At 38.3% G+C, this 19,175-nt stretch overlaps 3 protein-coding genes across 3 annotated transcripts; 2 read left to right on the top strand and 1 right to left on the bottom strand.

Moving 5' to 3' along the window:
- Window positions 1-109: 109 nt before the first annotated feature.
- Window positions 110-3,789, top strand: LOC121793006 (aluminum-activated malate transporter 4-like). Its single transcript, XM_042191182.1, has 6 exons — window positions 110-509; window positions 1,351-1,488; window positions 1,572-1,835; window positions 1,934-2,070; window positions 2,150-2,296; window positions 2,873-3,789. The coding sequence occupies exons 1-6, from the start codon at window positions 149-151 to the stop codon at window positions 3,533-3,535; spliced, it is 1,710 nt and encodes a 569-aa protein (XP_042047116.1). The 5' UTR covers window positions 110-148; the 3' UTR covers window positions 3,536-3,789.
- A 2,080-nt stretch (window positions 3,790-5,869) lies between these two features.
- Window positions 5,870-8,927, top strand: LOC121793004 (aluminum-activated malate transporter 4-like). Its single transcript, XM_042191180.1, has 6 exons — window positions 5,870-6,303; window positions 6,552-6,689; window positions 6,770-7,033; window positions 7,134-7,270; window positions 7,354-7,500; window positions 7,964-8,927. Exons 1-6 carry the CDS (start codon window positions 5,955-5,957, stop codon window positions 8,639-8,641), a joined length of 1,713 nt encoding a protein of 570 aa, XP_042047114.1. The 5' UTR covers window positions 5,870-5,954; the 3' UTR covers window positions 8,642-8,927.
- Window positions 8,928-9,237: 310 nt separating this feature from the next.
- Window positions 9,238-16,697, bottom strand: LOC121793002 (5'-3' exoribonuclease 3-like). The gene is made up of 23 exons (XM_042191179.1): window positions 16,367-16,697; window positions 16,166-16,268; window positions 15,990-16,066; window positions 15,731-15,910; window positions 15,532-15,651; window positions 15,362-15,424; window positions 14,716-14,853; window positions 13,927-14,091; window positions 13,648-13,725; window positions 13,088-13,165; window positions 12,760-12,804; window positions 12,619-12,657; window positions 12,431-12,526; window positions 12,025-12,095; window positions 11,474-11,602; window positions 11,315-11,391; window positions 11,189-11,229; window positions 10,890-10,964; window positions 10,625-10,782; window positions 10,406-10,510; window positions 10,241-10,316; window positions 9,898-9,977; window positions 9,238-9,765 (listed from the first exon to the last, which is right to left on the bottom strand). The coding sequence occupies exons 1-23, from the start codon at window positions 16,568-16,570 to the stop codon at window positions 9,585-9,587; spliced, it is 2,379 nt and encodes a 792-aa protein (XP_042047113.1). The 5' UTR covers window positions 16,571-16,697; the 3' UTR covers window positions 9,238-9,584.
- Window positions 16,698-19,175: the final 2,478 nt, after the last annotated feature.

Genomic DNA, 19,175 nt, shown 5'->3' with positions numbered 1-19,175 from the left:
TAAGATATCAACCAATTATTATTATTATTATTATTTAGTAATAAAAGAAATTTCAGAGTGGATCAATATAGTAATATCAACACACATTCCAATTTAAAAAGGTGAAAGAAGAGCCAGGATTTGATCATCCTATGATTGTTGGTGGTTGATGGCTGCAAATTACGGATCTTTGAGGGAGAGCTTCTTGGAGCGAGGCAAGGAGAGGCTGCTCTCTCGAAAGCAAAATTCTGAGGATGATCCATACATCGTCCGCGAGGGCTGTTTTCATCGGATTTTCCGAGTTTCGGGAGAGAGGATTTCGAGATTGTGGAACAATGTTAAGGGTACTGCGTTCAAGCTACGTGAAATGGGAAGATCAGACCCCAGAAAAGTGGTGTTTGCTATCAAAATGGCGTCTTGTTTGTCTCTGGTTTCGGTTCTCATGTTTTTCAGAGAGCCCTCCAATTTCATCAGCCAGAATTCGGTTTGGGCTATCCTCACTGTTGTTGTTGTGTTTGAGTTTAGCATTGGTGAGTGTTGCTATATTCTCCTCACTCTTGTTGTTGCTGTGTTTGAGTTTATCATTGCTGAGTGTTGCTTTTCCGTTTGGGATATATTCTCACTGCTAAATTGTTCTTGGTTTTGAGTTTAGCATTGATTGTATTGGCCAAAGTTCAATCCTTCTCTTGGTTGTTGCTGTTCAATTGTGAATGTTGATTCTCTGCTCTAAATTCAGTGGATTATAGCTGTTGAAAACATCCTGTCTTGGTATTGTATTAGTATATGTGCATGAATTTTAGTTTTTCAAGTTTGATTCTTTGCTAATCAATCTCTATCTTGTTTAGGTGAGTCTTGTTGTTTGAGTAATTCCCTTTAGTTGAGCTACGTGATATGGGAAGATTCGAACCGAGAAAGGGGCCAAAATGGGGGCTTCTTTGTCTCTGGTTTTGGTTCTCGTCTTTCTCAAAGAGCCTCGAATTTTATCAGACAGAAACCGATTTGGGCTATATTCTAACTATGTTGTGTGCTTGAGTTTAGCATTGGTGTTTGCTTCAGTTTTTTGTGTTGGTTGTTGCTGTTAAATTTTGAATATTGATTCTCTGCTCTAAATTTGGTGCTTGGTTGAGGCTGAATGTTATAATACAAGTGGTATTATATTAGCATAAATTTTAGTGTTGGAAGTTTTGGTTGTTTGCTTTTCAATCAAGACATGTGAACAAATCCCTATCTTGGTTTGGTAAGTCTTGATGTTTCAGTCACTTTCTCTAGTTTAACTCTCAATTCCTCGATCCATTGAAGGTGTTTCGGTTGCAATTTAGTGTTTCGACACACACTTAACGATGTCTGAATTCATTGTAATTTGACTGGTAGGTGCTACCTTAAACAAAGGCTTTAACCGTGCGTTAGGAACATTCTCAGCCGGAGCATTGGCTCTAGGCATCGCAGAGCTGTCCGTGAGAGCTGGTCAATTAAACGAATTCATTGTTATAATCAACATTTTCATAGCAGGTCAGACACTTTTGCTATTATCATCGTTTTTGGTTTCAAAACATCGATAGTGTGAGATTACACCTTGGTTTCGTCTTTTTCAGGCTTTCTCGCTAGTTATCTCAAGCTGTACCCGGCCATGAAGCAGTACGAGTATGGCTTCCGTGTGTTCTTGCTGACATTTTGCATCGTGCTAATATCCGGAAGTTCACATTTCTTTCAAACAGCTTTTTCTCGATTGCTACTTATCGCTGTTGGGGCTGGCGTGTGTTTGATCGTAAATGTATGCGTCTATCCCATTTGGGCCGGAGAAGATTTGCATAAACTAGTCGTGAAAAATTTCAGGGGCGTTGCTGGTTCTATCGAAGGTACATCATTTTGAGCTTAGAAACTACTCGTTTTCTTTATATCTAAGGAGACCATACCAAGCGCTTTGGAACTGATGTATCTGTCCATTTATTTATAGGATGTGTGAATATGTACCTGCAGTGTGTCGAGTACGCGAGGATTCCCTCGAAAATCTTGGTCTACCAGGCCTCGGACGATCCTTTGTACAAGGGATATCGGACTGCAGTTGAGTCGACTAGCCAAGAGGAGACGTTGGTATGCTTTTATACGAATGTGTAGGGTAAAATTTCTGACTCAAAACTGAACTCATCTCTACCCATTTTGTCTGTCACAGTTGGGGTTCGCGGTTTGGGAGCCGCCTCACGGCCGCTACAAGATGTATAGATATCCGTGGAGCGAATACGTGAAAGTGAGCGGTGCGTTAAGGCATTGTGCATTCATGGTAATGGCAATGCATGGATGTATACTGTCTGAAATACAGGTATTGTTGTTAATATTCTCGCGGTTTTTTTCGACTTTGGCGTACGCGGTTTTAAACCCGCATTTGGTGAACGCGTTTTCACTGGAACTTATATTAGAATGTATTCCGTTTTCCCCATTCTGCACGAACACGCCACACACGGGATTGAAGCCGCATACATCAAACGCGGGATCGAAGTTGCGTTTTTACCGTTTTTGCTATTCAAAAAATGGTTCTCATTTTGGGAACCTTCAGGTTCTGTTTGGGTAGAATTGTGATGTGGAATTGGAATTGAAGCATTCAATTCCAAATCCAATATTTGGTATCAAATACGCTACACGCACACACACTGCGCGCGCAGTGTGTATTACTATATGTTTTGTGTGTGCGCGCAAGTTATTCAAATTGAATTTCATATCAATTACTTTATTTTACCAAACAGAGAATTTGGAATTAAATTAGAATTCAATTCCATAGAATCATAATTTTGTGTACCAAACGGATCCTTTAGAATTCTAATTATGTGTCTTAATGTATTTTGGCCCCAAAATAAAAAAAAATGGTTTTGTTACTTGACTAAAAACTTGTATGCTGCAGGCATCGTCTGAGTTGAGACAAGCGTTCAAGGACGGGATTCAGAGAGTCGGGACAGAAGGAGCTAAGGTGCTAAGAATGCTCGGTGACAAAGTCGAAAAGATGGAGAAACTATCGGAAGACAATCCGTTACAGAAGATACACGATGCAGCAGAGGATTTACAGATGATGATCGATCAAAAATCATATCTCTTAGTGAATGCACAGAACTGGGATGCTACAAAACCACCGCCCGAAAAAGCAGGGGACCGCGAGATGCTTCAGGAGCTCCGAGACAACTCGCTGGATGATGGAGCTCACTTGAGATCAACGCAGACGATGTGGATCCCCGAGTCCAATCAAACGAGCATGAGCATGCATCACTCCGCCTCCCAGTGGGGCTCCGCAGAGGACTTGCTCGGGCAACAGTCTATGTGGCCATCGCGCCTCTCGGTTATTGGCGATGAACTGTTGAACGAGCGTGAAGTGAGGACTTACGAGAGCGCGAGCGCGCTCTCCCTCGCCAACTTCACGTCTCTGTTGATAGAGTTCGTTGCGAGGCTGCAGAATCTGGTGAACTCGTTCAATGAGCTCTCTGAGAAGGCGAAGTTCGCCGATTCAGCTGAGACGAAGGAGGTTGTTGGATTCTGGTCTCGGACGCTAAAGGTCATGTGCTGCAAAGACTGACGCGAGGTTAGACTCATTCCGGAAACTCATTTCCTTGCAAATAACACAATGCATCAAAGCAGAAGGTTTGGCTTTTGGTGTTACAGAATAACATGACTAGAAAGAGTCTGTGTGTTTTTAGCTAAAGATAGAATGTCTTCACGCGTTGCAACAACTCGAAAAACATCGTGTCGTGGTGCTTGAGGAGTAAAGCTCTAAGCAACACCGGAATTTGTAGGCCTAAATTTGTTAGAAGAAAAACATTCATTCTTTTATTTATTGAATAACATCAGCTGTTTTTCTGAAATATGTTAGAATCTACTGGTTTCTTATATGTTCAGTAATGTCAAGAAAATAGCACAAGAAACTGCTGATCTGGCTATACCCTCAGTTCGAACGATGATTGTTCGAGTTTGTATGCTCAGATTATTGCTTAAAATCGTCGAATGAAACAAGAAGTGGTGATGAAGAACTAACTCAGTTTCATAAGCTTCTTGTGCCAGCTTATAATCATCTTTGGGTAAAATTGTAAGATTGTAAACTACAATTGATTTTTAAAAAATGTGTTGAATTGTAATAAGAGTATTTAATTGAAATCTTGCATCTTGTATTGGTTTGATGATACCAAGTATAAGAAATGGGATTGTTTTGTTTCTTTCTTGAATTGATGACTCCAAATGAATCAAATCATTTTACAACAAATAAATGGATACAACATTTGGTAGAAATGGCTAAAACTAAAGTATTACAAATAATAGGCTGAAGCTAAATAGTAGGGACGTACAACGCTGATCTAAAGGCAGTTATCGGAGCAAATCACGAAACTGGAGTTTGTTTCGAGAAAAAACTTGTAGACGGTCCAACGTGCTCCTTCCACCTTGCGTTAGCAGATAAGGTACATGTTGTTATGAAGGGTTGACTGATGCGCAGCGTTGGTTGAAGCTCTGAAGTAACGTTGCAGCAGCACTAGGCGTTCCGTTTCGACTTTCCACCACGCCTCTTGCGTTTCTTTCCATTATGATTCATAGCAGCATCATGGCCTCGTTTCATGGCATTTCCTCGGTCTTCACTGCTGTAAGTTTTAGCAACAAGGCTGTGGCAGATTTCTGCAAGAGACGATCCCGCAATCGACTTTGGAGGAACAGGCCTGCCTGCATAGAGAGTTAGTTCAACCACATATCAGCAACACCGTTTTTTACCAACGCACACATGCTGTCCGCTCTTGTAATGCCACTATCTTCAGGGTCAATGCACACAAAGTGTAATGGACTAATGGATAGTACATAACCAACAAAAATCTTCATGGATCATTTGTATTAGCTATATGTTGCTATGATGAGAGCATTGCATAGCACATAATACAACGTGAACTCTAGGCCATTTAGCAATAGCAGATATAAATAAAAAGGACCATGTTTATGTAAATCTTTGTATTAGGTATTGGAGGAGGCAATAAATGAAAAGGAGTGACCATAAATATTCATATTAATTCTCAATCCAAATGCTGGTCCTTTTGAAACAAACCTTTTCAAATAGTTGAAGAAACCCTAAAATTCATTGAATATTGTGGTGGATTAGTGTTTCTAATATTTTCAACTTCATCTACTCCTTTAATAAACACCTCGATTTTAATATGGTATTAATAGAAAATATCCATCTACATTTAGACCAATGTAACGTTTAAAATGGTGTTTATTTATTATAATTTAAATGGCTCCAATTAAATTTTCTATGTTATGAAATTGTATAAAAAATTTCGAACCCAAACAATTATTATTTTATATTATGCATTTCAAGTTTGATGATTCATTCCATTATCTTGTCAGTAGAAATCATTGTTCTTAGTCTCTTGTGATGTAAATAATTGAAATAATCAAAATTTAAAGGATAGGAAATGGTCGATGCTAAACTCATAAAAGTTCTCTTCTTTTTTCCCTTTTTTTTTTGGGAATATTAACATTCCAATCTTGAGGAAATTAAAGAAATAAAGTTTGAATAAGAAATTCTATGATTTTCTTTTTCTTTTATATGTGGGATCTCTTTTGACATTGAAAATTGAAGCATATGCGACATTAATTGTAAATCATCATTTTATTCATCACCACACCACATCTATAAAGTAGTGTTAGACCCCATGCGTTGCCCATTTATTTAGTTTTACTTGTAAGAGATAAAGTTAGAATCTTTGAAGTTTTCAACTTTAAAAGATAAATGTATTTTTGTTTGAGGAAAATGAATGGATTTGTAGGAATCAAAATGAAATACAACGATGAAACGGCGTCGTAAGGAGTAATTTTCGTTAAAAAGAAAACGTCGAATTTGTGCTTCACAATTGATATGTTTGCATGAAGCCGCTTCACCATTAAGGTAATAAAAGAAATCTGAGAGTGGATCAATTAAAAAACATTCCAATTTGATTTGATCATCGTGGTGGTTAAAGATGGCTGCAAAAAACGGATCTTTGAGGCCGAGCTTCGGGAACGAGAGGCTGCTCTGTCGAAAGCAAAATTCAGAGGCGGCGGGATTCATCGTCGGCGATGATCCACACATCGTGAGGGAGGGCTGTTTTCATAGCATTTCGGGATGGTGGAGCGATGTCAAGGGAACTGCGTTCAAGCTATGGGAAATGGGAAGATCAGACCCCAGAAAAGTGGCGTTTGCTCTCAAAATGGGCTTTTCTTTGTCTCTCGTTTCGGTTCTCATCTTTTTCAAAGAGCCCTCCAATTTCTTAAGCCAGAATTTTTTTTGGGCTATGCTCACTGTTGTTCTTGTGTTTGAGTATAGCATTGGTGAGTCTTGCTATGTTTGAGTTTATCATTCATTATAATCACCAAAATTCAATCTTTTCAATAATTGTGAATCTTGATTCTCTGCTCTGAATTCAGTAGATGTTGATAACACAAGTACTATATAAGTGTATGTGCATAAATTTTAGTTTTGCTTGTTTACTTTTCAATCAAGACATGTGAACAAATCTGTATCTTGGTGCATTTCGGTTGCAATTTAGTGTTTAACGATGTCTGAATTTGATTGGTAGGTGCTACCTTAAACAGAGGCATTAACCGTGCGGTAGGAACATTGGCAGCCGGAGCATTGGGTCTAGGCATCGCAGAGCTGTCCGTGAAAACTGGCGAATTGCACGAATTCATTGTTGTAATCAACATTTTCATAGCCGGTCAGACAGCTTTGCTATTATCAATGTGTTTTGGTCTCAAAGTGTGAGATTACAACTTGGATCTTTGTTTGTTTTTTCAGGCTCTCTCGCTAGTTATATCAAGCTGTACCCGGCCCTGAAGCACTACGAGTATGGCTTCCGTGTGTTCGTGCTGACATTTTGCCTCATGCTAGTATCTGGAACTTCAAATTTCTTTCAAACAGGTTTTACTCGATTGCTACTTAGCGCTCTTGGGGCTGGTGTGTGTTTGATCGTACATGTGTCCGTCTGTCCCATTTGGGCCGGAGAAGACTTGCATAAACTAGTCGTGGAAAATTTCAAGGGCGTTGCTGGTTCTATCGAAGGTACGTTGTTTTGAGCTTAGAAACTACTCGTTTTCTTTATATCTCAGGAGGCCATACCAAGGGTGTTTTGAAACTGATGTATCTGTCCATTTATTTATAGGATGTGTGAATATGTACGTGCAGTGTGTCGAGTACTCGAGGATTCCCTCCAAAATCTTGATCTACCAGGCCTCGGACGATCCTTTGTACAAGGGATATCGGACTGCAGTTGAGTCGACTAGCCAAGAGGAGACGTTGGTATGCTTTTATACGAATGTGTAGGGTAAAATTTCTGACTCAAAACCGAACGACCTCATCTCTACCTGGTTTTCCTGTCACAGTTGGATTTCGCGGTTTGGGAGCCGCCTCACGGCCGTTACAAGATGTATAGATATCCGTGGAGCGAATACGTGAAAGTGAGCGGTGCGTTAAGGCATTGTGCATTCATGGTAATGGCAATGCATGGATGTATACTGTCTGAAATACAGGTATTGTTGTATGTTGTTAGTATTCTCTCAGGTTTTTTCTGCTTCGGCGTAATGGAACTTACTATATCGGAATGTATTCCCTTTTTCGCATTCTACACAAACACACGGGATAGAACCTTTAGGTTCCGTTTTGAGGACGCGAAATTGGAATTTGAGCCTTCAATTTCAAATCCAATGTTTGGTAATACACACACTGCGCACGCGCACTGCACATACTACACACATTGTGTGTCTGCAATGTATATTGTATGTGTAGTGTGTGTGCATAGATTCTTCAAAATTCAATTTCATATCAATTACTTCATTTTATCACACATATAATTTGAAATTGGATTAGAATTCAATTCATTCCAATTTAATTTAATTTAATTCTTTAGAATTCTAATTATGTGTCTTAATGTATTTTGGCCCCAAAATAGAAAAAAATGGTTTTGTTACTTGACTAAAAACTTGTATGCTGCAGGCATCGTCTGAGTTGAGACAAGCGTTCAAGGACGGGATTCAGAGAGTCGGGACAGAGGGAGCTAAGGTGCTAAGAATGCTCGGTGACAAAGTCGAAAAGATGGAGAAACTATCGGAAGACAATCCGTTACAGGAGATACACGATGCAGCAGAGGATTTACAGATGATGATCGATCAAAAATCATATCTCTTAGTGAATGCACAGAACTGGGATGCTACAAAACCACCGCCCGAAAAAGCAGGGGACCACGAGATGCTTCAGGAGCTCCGAGACAACGATGAGAGGCACGCCTCGCTGGGCAATGGATCTCACTTGAGATCAACGCAGACGATGAGGATCCCCGAGTCCAATCAAACGAGCATGAGCAGGCATCACTCCATCCCCCAGTTGGGCTCCAGAGAGCTCTTGCTCGGGCAACAGTCTATGTGGCCATCGCGCCTCTCAGTTATTGGCGATGAACTGTTGAATGAGCGTGAAGTGAGGACTTATGAGAGCGCGAGCGCACTCTCCCTCGCGACTTTCACGTGTCTGTTGATAGAGTTCGTTGCGAGGCTGCAGAATCTGGTGAACTCGTTCAATGAGCTCTCTGAGAAGGCAAAGTTCGTCGATTCAGCTGAGACGAAGGAGGTAGTTGGATTCTGGTCTCGGACACTAAAGGTCATGTGCTGCAAAGACTGACGCGAGGTTAGACTCATTCCGGAAACTCATTTCTTTGCAAATAACACAATGCATCAAAGCAGAAGGTTTGGCTTTTGGTGTTACAGAATAACACGACTAGAAAGAATCTGTGTGTTTTTAGCTAAAGATAGAATGTCTTTACGCTTTGCAACGACTCGAAAAACATCGTGTCGTGGTGCTTGAGGAGCAAAGCTCTAAGCAACACCGGAATTTGTAGGCCAAAATTTGTTAGAAGAAAAACATTCATTCTTTTATTTATTGAATAACGTCAGCTGTTTTTATGAAATATGTTAGAATCTACTGGTTTCTTATACGTTCAGTAATATCAAGAAACTGCTGATCGGCCATGCACTCAGTTCGAACGATGATTGTTCTAGTTTATGTGCTCGGATTATTGCTTAAAATCATAGAATGAAACAAGAAGTGGTGATGAAGAACTCACTCAGTTTCATAAGCTTCTTGTGCCAGCTTATAATCATCTTTGGGAAAATTGTAAACTACAATTGATTTTTTAAAAATGTATTGAATTGTAATAAAAGTGTATTTAATTGAAATCTTGCATCTTATTGGTTTGATGATAAACGAAACTATTTATGTACTAAGTAGAAGAAATGGGATTGTTTTGTTTCTTTCTTGAGTTGATGACTCCAAATGAATCAAATCATTTTACAACAAATAAATGGATACAACATTTGGTAGAAATGGCTAAAACTAAAGTATTACCAATAATAGGCTGAAGCTAAATAGTAGGGACGTACAACACTGATATAAAGGCAGTTATCGGAGCAAATCACGAAACTGGAGTTTGTTTCGAGAAAAAACTTACTTGTAGACGGTCAACGTGCTCCTTCCACCTTGCGTTAGCAGATAAGGTACATGTTGTTATGAAGGGTTGACTGATGTGCAGCGTTGGTTGAAGCTCTGAAGTAACGCTGCAGCAGCACTAGGCGTTCCGTTTTGACTTTCCACCACGCCTCTTGCGTTTCTTTCCACTATGATTCATAGCAGCATCATGGCTTCGGTTCATGGCATTTCCTCGGTCTTCACTGCTGTAAGTTTTAGCAACAAGGCTGTGGCAGATTTCTGCAAGAGACGATCCTGCAATCGACTTTGGAGGAACAGGCCTGCATAGAGAGTTCAACCACATATCAGCAAGACCGTGTTTTACCAACGCACACATGCTGTCCTATTTATACGCTCTTGTAATGCCACTATCTTCAGGGTCAATGCACACAAAGTGTAACGGATAGTTTTACCGGGTGGAAAATCTGCTCTGAGAAACAGCCGACTGATGCCACAGCGTAGGTGGAGGTAGCAAATCGTGCTTGCCAATAACCTGATCGAGGTAAAGAGATTGAGATAAGCTGAAACTGTATAGACGATAAGCAATAAAGATGGCATTTTCTGCTCATGCAATGTAACTGAGTTGGTGGTTTAGTGCAGTAAAATAATCGGGTGTTAAATTCTATCTAAGAGCTCTGGATGGACCTGATACGGCTGTAACGTGTTTGAACTATGTCAAGACCTTCTCATGAGATGAATATCTTGTTGGATAATGTAATACATTTAAGGAAATATAAACAAGATAAGTAGGAGTACCTTTTTAGGCATTCTAACTCCTTCTGGTGGTCTAGGGATGTGAGGATGAAGATCGGGAAGTTTATAAAAGACCAGCCTACAATGAAGACGAGAAAAAACTCACATTCATCAGATCAAGCGTGTGCAGCTCAGAATCCAAGAACAGAGAAAAGAGGAAATACATACAAGACTTTGTTTGGCGTGATTGTCTTCATGTCATGTAAAGGAGATGGGATCTCTGGAGGGCAAATGGGCTTGTCGGATATGTACACGTACCCGTTCATTCCATCACTGCAACAAGTATAATATGATAATCCAGGGTATAGACATAAAATAGACCCAACGCAAGCCTAAAAAGGGCTTCTAGGATATACGACATAATTAAACAAAATCTGCACATTTAACCTGAATCTTGGGTTAATTAGCGTCCTCACTTTCGCTCTCTGCAGCTTCGGATGATCTTTATTCCGTTCCCAGAAAGTCAATATTTTGGCCGCTAAAGGATGCGAAATGTTAATAAATAGTTGATCAACGCCCAGAGTGTTTCGCCGCCTCTCCACATCCTAAAACACAGCATATCATTCAGAAACTCAATAAGCACAACAGCATGAAACTGAGATTAGGCAAGCTCGCATTATTACAACACTGATATAAAGCACTAAGGTGTTACCGTTAATGTATTTTCTACTTTTGCAATCTCATTAAGAAGACGAGCCTCGTCAATAAAGGGTAATTTACAAATAGCCTGTCAATGAACAAGAGAACAATATGAAATCTCTCAAAAAGATAAAAATGCAAGAGACAAAAGAGCTTGCCAACTTAAGGATTATAGGCAGCCAACAGAATAACATGGACAAATAAATCAGATTAAACTGAATTCCAAAAAACAACATGAATCTCGAGTGTTGAATCTATTGATAGAAAACTAATGTTACTAAAGGAAACATAATCCATGAGTACGAATCATACCTTCCATGCTTGTTTTCTCCCATTCAAATCCAGATCAAACTCTAAATGAAAAATTAGACATTGACATCATAAAGTAATACGGCAGAAAAATAGAGAGAAATTTGTGGCATTAACTGAAAACAATACCCGTGGGATAGAGATCCAGGATAGGGGATTCTTGATCTGTCATTAACTTCCTATAGCATAAAGGAAGCGCTCCTGCACTACACACCGCAACAGATTTCGTTAAGATTATTCAAATTCCAGAGTACATGATTAGTTACTATAATCATATCAGAAAAAAACCTTGCAGCAGGCAGGACACCCATTAATTGGTCGAATGGTTTAAAGGGTTTCCCGAGTTCAAAGTGAATATCGAGTTGGTCTAGGTCTCGGAAATCAGATCCGAAGGGAGCATAATGGTATGGATAAAACCTGATTTCGTGAAATAATTGGTACAGTTATCATCAGTTCAGTGATTAAATCATCAACATTTGAAGCAGGCAAAACATTAGACGTAATCAACTGAGAAGTTCCAAAACTAAGGTTAGTGAGAAGATTTCCCCAAGAAGCCATAACTACGTATCTTCTCAACAATAGTACATAAACAACAAAAATCTTCATAGATCATTTGTATTTCAAGCACTTAGCTATATGTTGCTATGATGAGAGCATTGCATAGCACATAATAGAATGTGAACTCTAGGCCATTTACCAATAGTAGATCTGTGACCCACGACCACAAATTTAGAACTGAATCATCAATGTATAATTAAAATAAAAGGGACCATATTTATGTAATCTTTGTATTAGGTATTCACATGAGAACACCTAAAGAACGTGAGGAAAATACAAACCACTGCCATGAGCATACTCCTTGGTAGTAATAATGCATGACCCAGCATATCCCCTCAACATATTTCAAGACCTGTGTTAAACATAAGAGAATTATATACAATTACATAGAAAGATATACAGTAACATAAATAGGTCACCGAAACAGGCTTGTATACAAATGATCTGCAGCAAAACAGTAAATATAAAGATAGATAGTTGCAATTCAAGTAGATATGCAATATAGCAATTAATGATAAACACAAGATAAAAAGAAAGCAACTGAATAAAAATGAAAAACACTTTGAGCAATTGGAAAAAAAAGAGCAATGACATGATTAAAACTGTTCTAAGTTAAATTACCAGTAGCATCTATTAAAGCCTTTAAAAGAACAGAGTTAGCCGAATATAAAAACTAGGCTTTCTTACAGCATCTTTTTTAACTGTCTCACGGTCATCATCACTTTGAGCCTCAAACTTCTCGGTGTAGTATCTCTCTTTCCAACCGTCCTCTCCTAGATTTACCTGAAGAGGAAACATATCATCCTCTGTCAGTGAAATTTTCACATAATACCATTCCTAGTTTTAAAATGAGGATAAAGAAAAGGATGTCGAACCTTGTCTGCAACAAATGTGGCATCAGATTGCAAATTGGACTGATTCAGAAGTCAACAAAGTGTTGTCTTAGAATAAACCAGATGAAGTACAAATTGGTAATTTAAAGATAAAAATTTAGATGGTTGTTAGATTATAATCACTTTGGCAGGAAAACGTCTTGCGCGATGCTCCCAGTTCAATTGTTCCTGAAAGTAACGAGAATTCAACCAACATATCATAAAAGAAGGAAGATTGTGGCAGTTGCATTCATTCAAAATCCATCAGCCACCTCAATTAAGGATATGCTGATCAAGTAGTGAGCAAAGTACAAAACTGCCTGGCTAAAAATAAGCTCAATTAAACATCCATATAGCTTTGCAGCATGTGATAATGGACAGAGAACAGCTTAAAGATGTCCAAAACATTAGTACATGTCAATTGAAAAACATATCCATTTTCAAGCAATACACCAGTATGGGGGTAATATACCTGCTGTCGTTTCTTGAAAATTGCATTCTCATGAGAACCAAGTGTCTGAACAAAATGTTCCACTCCTTTCAAATTTACCTAGGTAAATAGGTAGTATTAGCTAAACATGAACCAGAGTAGAGTTTAACTGTTTAAGGACACAAATTTGAGAAATGCCATTCATAATAATAAATACCTACGAGTGTCAAACATGACATGCCTCTCAGCTGAAGATTTAATCAGGAATCAACCAGCATAGATTGTTGAAAGGCTTCAAATTATTAGGTCAAGTTTCACTAATATGAGCTTCAATTTTAGAACTTCACAAATCTTTTTGCGAAACATAAATATGCATATCCTTTATCAGGAGAATGAAAACAGAACATCAAAAAGTATATTATCACTTTTAAAGCACCAGGAAAGTTGAACAAACCATATAGACATTTTATATATGGATCACATTCTCCATTGAAGAGCTCACATAGGTAATGGAGGAATCAGGAAGGGTTTGGTGCACCATCCACAAAAATGGGGAAAAGAGGGTTGAAATGATATGAATTAAAAAACTTATAGATATATACCTCAGTAGCATTAGTGAGATAGCCACCCATTCGGACAAACTCTTTTTTGTAAACAGACATGAGCAAATCGATAGCCCCCTACAAGTTCAGAGGAAAACAAGGTGAAATAGATATACACCCAGAGAAAGTAGGATCCGTTTATTCACCCAGATGAATATGTAGGCATAAATATTGCACTGTGACTGTGTCGCTGTGTGGATAATCTGTGCAATGTAACTGATGGAGGTAGCTTCATGTTACAATGAATTTACAAGAAAACACAATATACAGAATACCAACCTCTGATATCTCCAATGATGGCACATGGGGTAGAAAGTCATTTCCAACAAAAAGGCACATGAAAACAAAATCATCTATCAATCTTTCAAGATCGAATTTCACTGTTGGATCTGGTACTCTCAGGCTCTCCGCCATATAGTCCCGGAGTACCCATACATTGAGAAACTGAATGACAATACAAAATAGCAAAAACACTAAAAATCAATGACTGCTTCTAATCATTATTATTCATACAAATAGAGCTATACATTACGTATAATTTTCTTAAGAAGCAAACCAAAACATCAGCTATAAGCATCAACCAATTATCAAACATCATCAAGTTATAAGGTTCTTTCAAACATCAATATGATTACGAAATTATGACTTTCAGTTCCAATTTCTTGCGACAAATAAGAGATTTGGCTTACATAAAGGTATAGCTTTACCCTCAATGAAGTGGCAAACAATTCTAATTGAAAAAATCAGAGCAAGAATGATAGAAACCCAAAGACAAATGAGGCTTACTACATCAAGATTCAAGATATAGAAGTTTGGCTTTAGTTCCTATGTTACTGAATAAGAAAATCAATGTGAACAAATACAGCTGAGATACACCAACAAGTACCAACCACAAACATGTTGGAAAAGGAAAGTAGGGTGCTTGGATACAAAAGCAATAACTGTAACATTATTAACCTCCATACAGTATCAGTTGTGTAAAATTCGCCAATATATATTGACCCATCTTTTACAGTTAAGCTGCTACATTGTTAAAACCTATTGCCATAAAAATAGTAAAAAAATGACCTGAAACTTCTGTTTTGATATGATGTCTTCAAGATATTGTGAAGGAACTTCCTTGGGCTCCAAATAGGTCTTTCCAGCTGCCTTCTTCATGTTGTGAGCCTTGTGATCTTTGCCATCAGGGGGCGGTCTTCGGACATCCTACGCCAAGAGCAACAAAATAAGCTTGATATAAAACAAAGCACCCCTCCAGGCAATTGATCAAGTCCAATGTTTTCTCAACATAATTCCTAATGGAATGCAAATTGTTGGTGTATATAATAACAGGGAAAGGAAAAATTTTCAAGTTTGATTAGATGCTTATGGAAACAGAAGTAAATGAAATTAACATAGACAGGATATCAAGTTCTTCATAGAATATTTTTCACAGAGAACGTCACCAGTTTCAAGTTCATAAGTTTAGAATCCATCAGCAATTAACTGCTTTTATAAACCAATTCTCCTATTGTGGAATTAAAATTCCAAACAATTAAGATCCAGTAATTAATGTGAATCTGATTAGTGTCACAAACCTTTTCACACAAGCACGTAACTAGATTGAAGTTACCATAAAGGCAAAAACTAGGCTACAAAATTGTCTTTAAAAAGGCACAAAATGGTAATAGTATAATACAAGATGTCATATAAAAAATCAATATACAAATCGTACCTCCCTTAAAACTGAGAAATGAACTTCATGGGTAGCCAAAGCGAGCATGATAAGATCTGCATCCTGAAGGAATAGCAACACAAATGACCATTATATTCTACATTTTCTTTACGAAGTTCCGAATGTATCATAAATGAGAGGTGGGGAGCAAGACTGCTCCACGAATTTACCAAACCATACAAACAATGCCGTGTGTTTTGATCAAATCCAGGCAGATTTCTTTGCAAGCGGATATAAGACATCACTTTATGTTCTCCCTCACCAGGTACAGTAGCATCAGAAAGGATTACCTTCAATTACCAGGCATAGTTGTATCAACTTCTGAGATAATGAGATGAAAACACTAACTAAAAGCTGGCGATTTCTTACCTTGACTCCCTTCCAACCAGGATCATTGTTGATCCTTAAACGTACATAATATTGAAGTGCGGATGAAAGTGATTCCATGAATCCAGTCCCCGGAGTGATTAAGTTAGAATCGAGCACTTCACTTTCTTCCGGTTTATCTCTCTCCGCATGGTCACTTCCTTGTTTCTCTAATAGAGAAGCCTGAGAGCAGTCATATTAAACAAAACACAACACACAACTCTTTAAGACGTGGCTCTGAAACCATAAACACCATACTCACCATATCAGCTGCATCTTTAGCTGCTCTGAAACGTCTTGCTCGCTGCTGATTCATCTTAGCCCTCGGGGCAACACCATCTACAAGAAATTACAGATTATAGTATATTAACTACTTCCTCAACTACTTCATTATTTACACTACAACTAACCAGAAAGCAACACAACTTTTTGACCTACCAATGGCCATGAACAGAACCTTGCGAGGCCTAACCAATGCGAAAATCCGATCGATATACTTGAAAACGGCGGCAAACACTTCATCGTAAGATTTCGGAGGAGACTGCAGCAGAATTATACATCCAAAAATTAATAACAGCAGCTCAAGTATACATTACATCAGTAATTAGCATGAATTTCACAATGTGCCTAAAAAATTACCCCGTTTTCAGGGTGAAAACACGGATGTATAATGCCGTTCATGTCGAGATACAGATTGTCGAACTCCACTCCGTTAGGGTTCGGCCTCGTGATGTCGACGGGCAACCTAACTCCGTTAACTACCGGTGACGAATCCTCCAGCACGTCAACAACTGACCGCGGATATCTCTCGATCAGCCACCGGTAAAACGCCGGAATCCCCATTCTGAGATTAATAGATTGAAATGATTATTGAATTGAATCAGTGATTAGCATCAAAATTTGCAGCTCAATCTGTTTTGGGGAGGGTTTTTGTATTAGGGTTTAAGAGTCGAAGAACTCGCGCGTTTTAATCCGCTCTTGAGCTGAATTTATATTTACGATTTTAAAACTATAATTAGTAATTAGTTAAACTAAACAAAATTTGATATTGATGAGTAAATTAACTTTATACTATGAATCCAAGTAGAAATAAAAATCAAGCAATACAAACCATCAATTCCAACAGTAAACCTTAATCACGATGCTCTAAGAGCATCCACAATGACGGATGTCCCGGCGGACGTCAGACCAACCATCAATTCCAACAGTAAACCTTAATCAAGATGCTCTAAGAGCATCCACAATGACAGATGTCCCGGCGGACGTCAGACCGGCGTGCCGGACGTCCGCCATTAGGCAGCATGCATACGGATACGGACGTCCGCTGCGGACAACGGAGTTCCGCGGCTTTTAGGGACGTCCGTCGGGACGTCCGCCATTGCGTTGACACGGCTGACGTCCCGATTTTTTATTGTTTTTTGTGGATGTCCGTCGGGATGTCCGCCATTGTGTAGTGTGATGTCCTTATGACGTGACAGTGCAGTGAGATGTCCTTATGACGTGGAAGAATGTGTTTTTGGGAAGTCCGCCGGGACATCGTGGATGCCCTAACATGGTAACCGCTTCAATTAATTATTGTATCATCGTGGATGCCCTAACAGTGCAGTGGGATGTCCAGATGTATTTTTGGGAAGTCCGTCGGGATGTCCGCCGGGACACCCGTCCCATTGTGGATGCCCTAACATGGTAACCGCTTCAATTAATTATTGTATCATCGCTTTTTTCCATAAATTAATAATACACCAATCATAAATGACAATCGAATACACAGTATTAAACCTTGATTGAAAAATTTTCTAACTTAAACATGGAGTACTAAATAAACATCAAATTCATCTTTAACCATGGAAGACAATCAATATAGAGCATGGAAACCTAGATTGAGAAAATCTCGAAGTTAAAATTACAGTAATAAACAAACTTGCATCAAATTATTCCTTCAACAAAGATAAATCAAAGCCCTGAGTCAACAAATTCTTACTGACGCATATGGTGGTACTATTAAAACATTGGAATGTTGGCTCGCAAAACTGCAAATCGAGGAACTTTGTTTGACAACAAATAAGTCATTCATGAAAAATACTTCTTATGAATCTACAACGTCATTGTAACAAACTCCAAAGATTAATTAAGATTTCAATAAGAAAGTTTTAAGTAAATCAACACAGATGCAACAAAGCGATGACATGGTTACATGCAATTAAATGGTTGCTTCCACGTGAAGACATCCAACTTGGATTCATTGTCCTAAAAAGATTCAAGTGGAGATTAAAGAGCATGTAATAGTTTAAGGATTGGATGAGGCAACAAATGAAAACGAGTGACCATAAATATTCATATTAATTCTCAATCCAAATGCTGGTCCTTTTGGAACAAAACTTTTCAAATAGTTGAAGAAGCCAAAAAATTGTTCCATTTTCAACTTTTGTTGGGAATCGTAAACGGAGTTCATTGGTTAAACATTAACATCTAATCGTAAACAAAACAATATTGGCACGATGGAAAACATCGACAATATATTATAAGTAGACGATCTATATTTTGTGTTAGATAATGGTGGGAAAAAAAATAACTTCATGCCTTCATACTAATATTAAAACTACGAAGCACTTTGACCAAAATTTATAGTAATTTTTTTTCGATAAAATCATAATTCCTTTTTGGAATAGTATATCGTATTTTCATTTCCCAAGTAGGGACGTCACGATCTGCAGAAATAATTTTTCCAAGCAATGTAATTGTTTTTAGATTTCCAAAGTTTAGGTGGCATTTTTTCTAATAAATAAATCTATCAATTTGTGTCACGCTTCCATTTATAGTATGTTTTCACAATCTTTGAGATCCAAGCTAAATTTGAGAAGCTTCAAGAGGAAAGGTAAGGTCACCACTACCTTATTTTGTTTGCATTTTCATAATTAATTTGTTTATTTATATTACCCAGGCTGCATCTAAATTAAGATGTTAATCATCTTATGTCCTAGGAAATATCTAACATCTTAAATTCTTAAATTATTACAATATTAAACTATGTTGTATTTGCTAGGTGCATGGAGCCATCACAGGAAGAGATAATTAGAGATGATGTTTCATTTCCAGTGAGTTCTGAAAAAATTAAAAAACACTATTATAAATTTATTAATTTATTTGGAAATGATAATCATATAGTACTATATATGAACAGAAATCTCAAGTTCTTGGCATGAAAGGGAAGAAGAGTGCATGTTGTTACCAGCAACTTGAGATGCCAGATTTCGACAGAAGTTTTTTGAGCCCTTCTGCATCTGATTTCCAGCAGATATTCACAACCAATGTGAGAGAATCATCCCTGCTATAAATTAGGCCTTAACCAAAACTATACTTGTCAAGTGGGCCGGTCCGACTGGATTGATCTCCGGCTCGGTCCAGGACCATGTATGAAGTGAATCGGATGGTCTGGGCTTTTGTATAT

The sequence above is a fragment of the Salvia splendens genome, chromosome 2 (genome assembly GCF_004379255.2).
Source record: "Salvia splendens isolate huo1 chromosome 2, SspV2, whole genome shotgun sequence".
Classification (NCBI taxonomy): domain Eukaryota; kingdom Viridiplantae; phylum Streptophyta; class Magnoliopsida; order Lamiales; family Lamiaceae; genus Salvia; species Salvia splendens.
This window is presented reverse-complemented; position numbering and strand designations above follow the sequence as displayed.

Coding starts and splice junctions, on each gene's coding strand:
- LOC121793002 (XM_042191179.1), bottom strand. CDS start 16,570: ATGGGGATTCCGGCGTTTTACCGGTGGCTGATCGAGAGATATCCGCGG. Junction 15,652..15,730: donor CTGGTTGGAAGGGAGTCAAG/GTAAGAAATCGC, acceptor TGGTAATTGAAG/GTAATCCTTTCTGATGCTAC. Junction 11,603..12,024: donor GGAGTATGCTCATGGCAGTG/GTTTGTATTTTC, acceptor TCACGAAATCAG/GTTTTATCCATACCATTATG.
- LOC121793004 (XM_042191180.1), top strand. CDS start 5,955: ATGGCTGCAAAAAACGGATCTTTGAGGCCGAGCTTCGGGAACGAGAGG. Junction 6,304..6,551: donor TGTGTTTGAGTATAGCATTG/GTGAGTCTTGCT, acceptor TTTGATTGGTAG/GTGCTACCTTAAACAGAGGC. Junction 7,501..7,963: donor GTATACTGTCTGAAATACAG/GTATTGTTGTAT, acceptor TGTATGCTGCAG/GCATCGTCTGAGTTGAGACA.
- LOC121793006 (XM_042191182.1), top strand. CDS start 149: ATGGCTGCAAATTACGGATCTTTGAGGGAGAGCTTCTTGGAGCGAGGC. Junction 2,071..2,149: donor CTAGCCAAGAGGAGACGTTG/GTATGCTTTTAT, acceptor TGTCTGTCACAG/TTGGGGTTCGCGGTTTGGGA. Junction 2,297..2,872: donor GTATACTGTCTGAAATACAG/GTATTGTTGTTA, acceptor TGTATGCTGCAG/GCATCGTCTGAGTTGAGACA.